The 10,422-nt window shown below is 42.1% G+C and overlaps 1 protein-coding gene across 7 annotated transcripts; it reads right to left on the bottom strand.

The window, feature by feature from the left end:
- Positions 1–71: 71 nt before the first annotated feature.
- On the bottom strand, positions 72–10,411 carry mapk8a (mitogen-activated protein kinase 8a). Of its 7 annotated transcripts, none has more exons than XM_004555868.3 (12): positions 10,273–10,411; positions 6,479–6,645; positions 6,097–6,226; positions 5,897–5,955; positions 5,647–5,785; positions 4,819–4,984; positions 4,513–4,584; positions 3,569–3,751; positions 3,330–3,454; positions 3,140–3,203; positions 2,412–2,489; positions 72–1,959 (listed from the first exon to the last, which is right to left on the bottom strand). In XM_004555868.3, exons 1-12 carry the CDS (start codon positions 10,306–10,308, stop codon positions 1,781–1,783), a joined length of 1,398 nt encoding a protein of 465 aa, XP_004555925.1. In that variant the 5' UTR covers positions 10,309–10,411; the 3' UTR covers positions 72–1,780. The 7 variants fall into 7 exon arrangements, with proteins under 7 accessions (XP_004555925.1, XP_004555926.1, XP_012775850.1 ...); XM_004555869.3 differs by lacking the exon at positions 4,513–4,584 and adding an exon at positions 4,131–4,202; XM_012920396.3 differs by lacking the exon at positions 10,273–10,411 and adding an exon at positions 8,669–8,875.
- Between the last annotated feature and the right edge of the window lie 11 nt (positions 10,412–10,422).

The raw sequence follows: 10,422 nt of genomic DNA, 5'->3' as shown, positions 1-10,422 counted from the left end.
ACGTTATTGTTGATGCTGATATTCTAGAAAGAAAGGTAAGCTTTTAGTAAAAGAAAGAATAATGTGAGACGTTAAAATTCAACTCTTTTATTTGCAGGAGTTGAAGGTTGACAGTTTCCATTTTCTGATGTATATATTTGGTCTGTTAGTGAGGCAAGTGACCTTCCCAAAAGACACCATAAAAGGTTAACTCGTTGCTGACAGTGTTTGGCCAATCAGAAGAATGCATTGTACCAGTAGTGCTGAATGGCTTTTTTCCCCACGTGTACCTGCACTAATATCAGATTTACTCAGAGGCAAAATCCTGCTTAGTCTCTTCTATTGGTTTTATTTCTAAGGACAATGAAGGAGGAGCAAAAAAATAAAAAAAAATAAAAAGTTGAATTGTGGCCAAGAGTCAGGACAGCGTCACATTCCCCAAAGTGCATTTTGGGAGCTGATGCTAGGGGTTACTGCCTGGAGTGCCCTACCATGAAAAAAAAAATCAGGCAAAAAGGACATTTTGGGAATTTGAGCCTTACAAAAAGTTATCCTGGCAAAAGCAAATGTCTGTTTCCCAACTCTCTGAAAGCATAAGTACAGTGCAATCTACAGTAAAATGTACAGATCTGTCACTAACTTTACTAATCCATGAACTATACTGCACAGAAAACAAAATGCATATAAATAGTGCTTCTGGATTAAATGTACATTACATACAATGCATCCTAGCTTGAAATAAACAAATAAATAAATAAATACAGAAAACAATACAGAAAAAAATATATACTTTTTTGCATTTCTTTCAAAATGATGTGTGCCAAGATACTGTTTCTTCACAAACATGTTTGAATGAGTGCATGTGTGAGGTAGAACTCAGAAAGATGCACCACAGAAGAGAGGAGCATCGGCAATGGAAGAGAACTAAAAATCATGGAATTGAGTAAGGGCACTTAAATTAAATATCTTAAATATCAGACAGCTGTAGATAATATCAGACAGTAGGATAAAGTGACTAATTTAGACTTGGTGTCTGGTGATGTCCCCAAAACAGCACTCAATCTAGCCAGTAGGGTTGTTACAGCGCTCACAGTAATCATCGACTCATTCTACATTTCTACTCGCTCTCTTTTCATCCAGCTCTTGCTCATCCAACAGACCGTCAACTACAAATTACATCTAAGTAAAAGAACTAGTCAGAATACAATCAGTTTACAGTACGCTATAGTAACAAAAAAAAGGTCAGTGTCAGGGCATTGACCGTTAGACTGTTTGCTATAAATATGCTAACTTGGATGCAGCAAGGGGCACTTTCTACAAGATGAGGAACAATATCAAAATAAAATCATCGGTTTGCATCAAGATCCAAGATCAAGTGTGCTATAGTTTACTGTTAGACAGAATTAGTGTTCATTCAAATGCCCCACCCAACCCACCCCCCACCCAAAAAGAAAAAACTATACAAAAATATACTCAACATAATGGTAGTGCTAACGGTATGGCATCTGAATTTGTAGTACTAGCTAAAAAAAGAAGAAAAAAAAATCAGATCCGTCTCTTTCATAACATACATCACAGTTTCACATCAAAACTCTCTGCAGCAAAAATACAGTAATAATGATACAATTGCAAACCACAGTCATTTACAGCTTTATATGGGGGGACAATCTGTACATTAAAAAGCACGGCTCTACAAACTAACATGACAAGTTTCATTGGCCTAAACCCTCTCCCATCACACACGCTGATGAGAAAGGACATTTCCGCGTTGTTCGCGTGTATGTGCACCGCGTGTCTAACGTTATCTGCAGCAGGCCAGCGCGCCCAAAGAGGTGTGACCGTCTAAGCTGCTGTCTGTTTCCGAGGTCATGGTGGGGTCACTGCTTGGGTCAGTGGGCTCTGTGGACATGGACGAGATGTCGTTGGCCGAAGAGGAAGAGGAAGATGTGGGCTGAGGAGGGCTGTCAATCACTGCTGCACCTGTGCTGCGAAAAACACACATCAACGCCTACGTTTCGTCAAAAATACACAGGTTAGTGATATTTTCTGGTCTTTTACAAGAAAATAAGCTACTTTCTGCTACAAATGATTTATATTAGGATGGGACTGGGCAAGCAGGATGTGCATCATTTACTTTGGCTCGGGAGGTTAAGTGGGTCATCCCACTCTCTTCAGCTCGTACTGTATAGCCCTCTAAGAGGTCAGTAAGACTAGAAAGCCAAGATATATCAGTGCAGTCCATCCTGATGTCTCACTGGCTTTGCTAATAAACCATTTGTGCATTACTCAGTCATGCACAGAGAGTGGGTGTCTGAATCTTATGAAACTACAACTTGTCTTGTTATCTGATAAACAAACATTATGTGAAAAAAAAATATTGCAGATGAATCCTTTCCACCTTCTTATCTCCCTAAGTTCTCAAGATCACTCACCTAAAGGAGACGGCTGGCCTCTTATAACTCCGTTCCTTTTCCATTCCTCCCATTCACTCACTTCCTTATAAATCAGCTCTGCAAAAAAAAGGAAATTTGTTTTCATTCAATCTGGTGGGAGGGAAAGAGGAATCATCATATGCTTTCCCGTATAGCTGGAGTGTACTGCATACTGTACGGTCCAAATAGCAACATGTTACTAATTTGGACTGGCTGTGCTGGTGTGACCCTTCTAAAAATGATTGAGGGGTCATTATCACCTGGCAGGGATAAGGATGAGCTCATCCTGCTGCATAACTGAAAGTGATATTTATTCACAATCTTAAGTCCTCTCATGCCCAATAGAGTCAGGTTTCCCACAGTGGAAAACACTAACTGAGAGGCTTTAAAAAGGTGTCTAAAGTCACTAAATACACCATCTGGCAGCCATGGCAAAGATGCAGAGCTTCACCTGATGTTTCTTTGCATTTATACAGTCAATCCTGCTCTACTGGATCTCTTTGGATATGTTTTTTTGTGCTTTATTTTAATAGAAATTGATTAGGTCACCATTCATAACATCCTTATCACAAACTCTGACCACCTGGTAATTTGCCACAGCGTGCACATCATACTAAGTATCACTTTCAAACATCATAGCTTTCTGGTTCACTTCTGTGTGGCTTCTGTCTGGCAGGTAAATAATAAATTAAGAGTCAAACATTTACAGTCACAGGAAGCTGTCTAACCTTTCCACTCTTCCACGGTGTGCTCCCGTTCATCCAGTTGTTTGTCCGGGATCTTTGGTGGGGGCTGAGAACGAAAAAATGGTTTAAATGGCACATTGGTGGTACAAGAGTGATGCCAAGTTTCCACTGAAAGTGATTAAAATCTCATGTAACACATTCAAGAATCACGCAGTATCGGCGATCCACTTACCGCTTCCACTTCAGCTGGATCATACCAAACGTTAATATAGGGGTGCTGCAGGGCCTCGTCTACCGAAATACGCTTGGAGGCGTCAATTACTAACATCTTGGATAAGAGATCTCTAGCTTGGCTTGCTGTGGGGGTTAACAAAAAAAAATGATGGCAATTAAGATCCCGTGCTATTGATCACAAGGATGTCATTTGATGAATCAGTTATTGGTTGTTTAAGTCATGACAAGAAACACCACCTTTCAGTTTGTTGTGATCAGAGTCGGCAGGGAAGAGAACATCTGGGAAGAGTTTCTCAAAGCTGTATCCAGCATAGCGGGGCCTGTTTTCTACGTACGTTCTTACTGAATGGTTCAGCTTCATTAGAAAGTCCTGAGATGGAGTGCCTAGCTGCTCAATTACCTTGTTCCACTGGTCGATGTCTGAAGCGTAAATGTTAAGGGAAAAGGCCACATACATACGCTCCAAAAGACCATAAGGGCAACATGACATTTAGCTTTCTTTGAGGTGCAAACACTAACAGCTCTACTCACATATCTGCACACAGGATCTATGGTGGCATGGCTATTCACTTCTTTTCTATTCAGCCAATAAATAACTATAGTGTGTACTCTCTCGCCGGCTACCACCATTTATTATCTAGATTTGCCTGCATTTTATCTCGATATGTGGAAGCAGCAAAGGAATGACAGAGGTAATGTTGGTGGAATGGCGGAGTGAAAAACTCTCGGGATGGTGGTGGATCTCTTCACACTAGATGAAGTGATGACACAGTGATAAATCAATGATGGGGAAGGATACGATCAGTGCCAGGGAACAACACACTTCCCCTGATCATCTCAGCCACAATGCATCCCACTGACCATACATCCACTGGAGGTGGACATTTAGATGGCAGGGAGGTGGACATGCAAACAAAAACGGTGAAGAGAAGGGAAAAAAAGGACACAAATGAACAAAAATAAAACAAAGTGAGAAGAATGTAAAACGGAACAGAAGAGGTGCGGCGATTAGAACAGAAGCGAAGCCGCGACAGCCGGATGTGGGTGAGCTCGAGTGGGAGAAAGCATTGTTGAACAGACAGTTAATGACGTGATGATGAAACAGAGAAAAATCTGACAGAAACTTTATAAAAGACTGTTAAAAAAAACGGCGAGGAAGAATTTAAAAGACACAAGGATACAGTCCCTTCCTGGGAAAAGGATTTTATGCCGAACCATTTCCGCTAGTATGCAGCCCACTGACCATATGTCCACTGAACAAAGCCAATAAGAGGTAAGGAGAATGCACAGCAACAGGTTAGTTATATATAAAAGGTGAGTTAGCAAGCAATTTCCCTTTGTGTAAAGAAGCATGCAGCTTAAAGCAAGCAAGATTTATCTCTAAAGCCTCATACTATGGTGCAACGGAAGTTCATTTTTTTACACTGAAAATCTAAAAAGGCAGACGGTGTAGACTAATAAGATACAGCACAAAGGAAATCACCCACCATTGGCTTGGTAGCCCATGCCCAGGATAACCTCAGGTGCTCTGTAGTACCGTGTAACTACATACGGTGTCATCAGGAGGCCCGTCGCAGCTGTCCGAGCCAAGCCGAAGTCTAAAATCTTTAGTGTGCAGTCTGACTTGACGACAATATTACTGGGCTTGAGGTCCTACAGAGGAGCAAACAAGCAAAAAGGCTTAGAACCTCCTTCTCCGTTTCAACAAAAGGCAGACGTGTTTACTGAGATGCTTTCCTCACTTTCACATAAATCTCATGGCAACAGGCTGATGTTTCATGCTAAGGAGAAAATAATGCTTCTTTCTTGAACAATGTTTGATCAATACTCGTGTCAGTAAGCGGCAATTGTCAGGTATCGGTGCCACAAGCACACTTGGCTGCATGTTTCTTGCAGCACTGATGCGTTGCTCTTGTAAATCACAGCGCACCCATTCATTTCACACCTGCTTCTCACTGATCCATATGAGAAAATGATTCAGCTTCCATCGTCAGAGGAGGTGAGAAGTCTGTATCAGCTTACAAGAACGGATAGAAAATCAGGATTTTGTTCAAAGATGTTTTATTAGGAATGTTTGCTCTGTCATTTAGTAGCTATAACAACATATGCTTTATAATAACAATATAATTATGAAGTAATCCGATTTCTGTTGGGGTTTAGTCATTAAAACTGTATTGAAAGACTGCATTCACCACTTAAAGGCGTGCCGGATGACCGTTTGCCCTAACACCTCAGCGTCAAGTATCACAGCAGGTTTAACAGGTCAGAACACTCCCTGGCATTAGTGTGTGTGTTCATGGCCAGCTGATGCTTACCCTGTGAATGATGCCGGCAGCATGGAGGTGTTTTATTCCGCACAACATCTGATAGAGCAGATAGGAGAGCCTCTCGTGGTCTAGCTCCATCTGTATGACCTGGCACAGGTTGGCATCCATCAGCTCCATCACCAAGTATCTGACGGAGCGGAAACCATTTACAGTTTAAGCTAAAGAGGCATTTCAAGAAAACACGTGACAGGATTTATTATATTTAGATTGTACACTGCCTGTGTAACTTGATACTTACACATCTTGGAATTCTTCGAATGATTTTTGTGGTGTAAATACATTTAACAGACCAATGATCTGCGGGTATAAAGTTGCATTAATCAAAATCGTGGCATTTCAAAATAAAATACAACTTGGGTCGCACGCACACTCAAACACACTGAAACCATTACAATGTCTCCTACTGGTGAAAAGTATCTGAGTACTTAGCCCACTTACATTTTTGTGATTGACACATTTCATTAGGACTAGCTCTCTGTACGCCCTCTTGGCGTGGGTCTGATTTTGAAACGGCCGGCTCAGCTTCTTGATGGCAACATTTCTTTCAAGGATTTGGTCGTAAGCAGAGCTGAAGAGCACATAAATCAGCATAAATGGGTGTAAGACATGATAAAAAAATAACGATACTCAAGTTCAACACCTTCGAGGTCTGAGCTTGTAACATAAAGTGGCACAATTTACAACTGATGTGGGCTTGAATTTTAGTTTTATCAGTAACAGAAGGTGTCATTAAATTAGATTGTCGTTGACTAATGGAAAGAGTGACCGCTATTTCTCCAAGCAGCTGTTGACTGAATAAGAATGAGGCTGAACCACTCACCAGACGATACCCTGTGCTCCTGATCCAATGGGTCTTAAATTCTGGTATCGCTTCAGCACGGTGAATGTTGAGTCCCCCACATCGACGCTGTAGAACTCCTTTTCTCTCTTGTTTTTATTCATGGTGAAATCTTTGATTACTGCCTTCTGTGCATCCAAAAATGTCCTCTGTGGAGACGGAGACGCGTTTAAATATTTTGCAGAGCCAGAACTACACAATAGATATCCCACTTGTCCTTCCCTGCTCCAGAGAAAGCAGATTAGGAGTAAAGGAGAAAAGAGAGTGCTGAATTTCACACTAAAATCATCTCAGCAAACTCTGAAACGCACCAAGACGGCAGATTTGATATCGTCAGCCGTGGTGGCAGAACAGCAGGCCGCGGGGAGGTCTACTTCATCATATGAAGCAACTCAGAGAGTGACTCTATCACATGGAAAATCAAGCCCGGTGATAATTCCGCTGAGTTTGGACCCCAGCCCAGGAATCCAGCTCAGTTCTACAAGCAGGTCCTCCACGGGCACATGTTAACTGGGTCAGTTTCCACCATGAGACTGCGAGCCCAGATAATACACAACACATGGATGCCGACTGGTGCGCACGATGTTCATCAAACTGAAACGCCTAAAACCTAAAAAAGGAGAAAAACTAAGCAGCTTCCTTTCACTTTCTTCAGTTCTTACATAAGTGACATAATCACCCTCCCCATTCTCATTCTTCCACTCTTCCGACAGACAGTCCATATGAGGGATATAATTGCCAGAATGAAGTGAGTCAGCTCTCCTTCTGTTCCTCCAACGTCACAAAGACGTCCATAACATCCACCTCCCTCACAATATGAAAATAGACATGCTGCTTCTTTTTATATTCCAGACCGGAAGACAATTGTGCTCATCCAAGTTATGACGGCTTAAACGGCACCGCTGTTGGTATGTAGCGATGGCTGTGATATGAATAGTTATTAGCTGCACATATGACGGATGATCTAAGCCATTATTTTTTGCAGTAATGGCTATCTGTGATGATAATTCGGGCCAGATTATTACAGTGAGGAAATTGCACTTGATATCTTCTTGTGCCCTATATTCATACTTGGTCACACACTGTGTTAATATCAATGTCCCTAATGTGAAATAACCGGTATTGATGCCTAGAACTGCACGTGGCAGCAGCAAATTCCCCTAAAATCAATTGCCTCACTGCTAGATTGCAGTTATGTGTCAGCTGCAGTATTTATAAGGGTTGCAGCAGCCACATTAGTAGTCTCATGCAGCACTCAAGAAGCTGGGAGTTTGGACGGATTTAAAGGCATGCAGAGTGCTGCGAATCATCGAGCAGCCCCAGGCTTTCTGCAAAAGCACAAATACAGCAGGGCATTCACAGAGTTCACTGCCTTCTAATGATTCACCATTTATTTTCTATAAAAAGAAAAAGTTGCTTCACTCTATCGATTTAACAAATAGCTTCCAAAGTCTATACTTCATTCAGTCAGCTCCTAGCGATACATATAAACATGAACACAAGAAAACCAGCATTTGCAATTTACCACAGCAGAATACAATCTCCCATTGTCCCAGCTTACATGCATCACTCATCAACAGACACAAGGGATATGTCAGCCATGTACATGTTTATTAGAGTTTGCCTCGTGGACACTTTTTGTCATATAGCAACCTTAAAATATGCTCAATCAAAAGTTTAGACAACCTGCTTTCCAGCGCATACGCGCAGAGAATGTACGGAAAAAGACTACAAGAAGAAAATGACCGCGCTGCGCCTCAGCGATACACATTAATAACAGAGACCGAGTGAAGGACCGCTATTATTCATCTTCAACCCATGTCAGAGTGTTAACCTTGGACACACGACCCCTCTGCCTTGTCCAGTCGATGGCAGAGATAGCTGACGGTGATAATAACGGCCACATCGCGATATGACAGCCAGGCCCTGATTTTGACACAGTCGGTGATGACACCGGTCGGCTTCTCCCTGAATCTGTGAGCGAACCGTACACGGACTATCAGACTTTGACGACATTTAAAACAAACAAGAGGGATTCTGTTAATCAGTGAGGCTACAATGTAACACAACAGCCGCTCGGTGAAGCGGCGTGAACGTAGCCACTTGTGACCCTCCCCCCACGACCAAACAATAAGCACGTCTGAGGAGCGGAGGTGCGAATCCTCCTCTTACCTCTGTCATCAAATCATCAAACTATCGATCCCCCGGCTGCTCGTTCAGCGGTGAAACGTTCCGGGGCTGCGGGCTATTTGTTTATGCCGCCGCTGAATGATCATTTATTCGGCTGCGCGGCTTAAAAATACATGACCTCACCAAATTTATTGCCTACGTTTCCATCTGACTGCCACTGACAGGCCGGGACGCGCAGTGCGCACGGGGCATGCGTCCCACCAACAAGACGTCACTCGTGCACAGAGACACACCCACCTCCTCCTCCTACATCCATCCTCGCTTCCGCTTATGTATCCAGCTATTTAAAAATAGTTTTGGCCAACTTCCGTTTGAAAAATATATTTATTCTGCATGCTTTATACTCGTTATGAACACAGTGGCAGTGCCGAAAATTAATAAATATTCTATTGTTAAGGGAAATTAATCAGAGCCCTAAAAATAATGATCATACTTCCAGTCAACAAAGCTCAGCAATGCAGAAATGTGATTTCCAGCTTTCAGTTTGTAATGAAAAGTGAATAATCAAAGTGAATGTCATACAATTTACCCACACAGCCATAAAGACAGTGGAAGTTCCAGGCTGTGTGGATCACTGAACACACAGGTCAGACAGAATAGTGTCCAAAACAAAACACCTTGGAAACAGATCCCAACCTCTTCCTAAAACTGACCTTGTTGCAAATCCTTCACAGGGGTATGACGTGAAGGTATGAAGTGAAGCTCTGGAACAGCTTCAAGCAAAGGGAATTCATAGTTTTTTATACTGTTTTCCCTCCTTTGTCAAGTCTGTTAGGTTATTCGGATATTTTTAATAGTCTAGAACTGAAGATATTTCCTTTAATCAATCAATCAATCAATCTATCTATCTATCTATCTATCTATCTATCTATCTATCTATCTATCTATCTATCTATCTATCTATCTATCTATCTATCTATCTATCTATCTATCTATCTATCTATCTATCTATCTATCTATCTATCTATCTATCCATTTTTCAACGTAGTAAATGATGGGTTTCTTACATCAATGATGCTAGTTTAAATTTCTATTTTACCTTAGTTAAACTGTCAGTATTTATCATATATATGCTATATTACAGTGGTTTCAATAAAATTATTTCAAAGTTGGACTCGTATTTTCCCGGAATAGTCACTGATGTAGCGGAACAGAAGATATGATATTGAATCGAAGTCAATATTTATTATCCCCTGTAAGCTGTTGGGTAATTTGTAAAGGATGAATGCTCTGCAGAAATCCACAGCATATTATGAAAAAGGGTACCATCTACAGTCCATCCATCAGTTCCTTCCTTCACCCACACCGGCGTACACTACACCAGCGTACGCTGCACGGAGCCTGCGAAGGCATGTGACTGAGTAAGGACATGAGATAAAATTATGTTAACTTAGCGCTGAGTAGTTTAAATTCTCCCAGCGCCCACCTCACAACCCTGGACGGTCGTTATTCATCTTTGTCCCTGCGTAGGTACAGACCCTGCAGAGACAAGCTGCGCGCAAAAAAAAAACCCCGACCTGGACAGCGATGGATAAACGTCCCAGTACAGACTCCCGCAGCAAGACGAGGCTACTACGGTTTCTTACCCCCTGTTCGAAGAGAGCCCGCAGTGTTATGATCATTGTTGAGGAGCAGCCCCACAGCAGCGAGCTCCTGCCCACTGGCGTGGCCGAGATCGTCCGTTCTACCCGGGCTTCTCTGTAGCGCACCAACACCGGGGATCCACCGCACCTTTG

The sequence above is a fragment of the Maylandia zebra genome, linkage group LG13, assembly GCF_041146795.1.
Source record: "Maylandia zebra isolate NMK-2024a linkage group LG13, Mzebra_GT3a, whole genome shotgun sequence".
NCBI classification, from domain to species: Eukaryota; Metazoa; Chordata; class Actinopteri; order Cichliformes; family Cichlidae; genus Maylandia; species Maylandia zebra.
The sequence above is the reverse complement of the archived record's forward strand: the minus strand, read 5'-3'. Positions and strand labels throughout refer to the sequence as shown.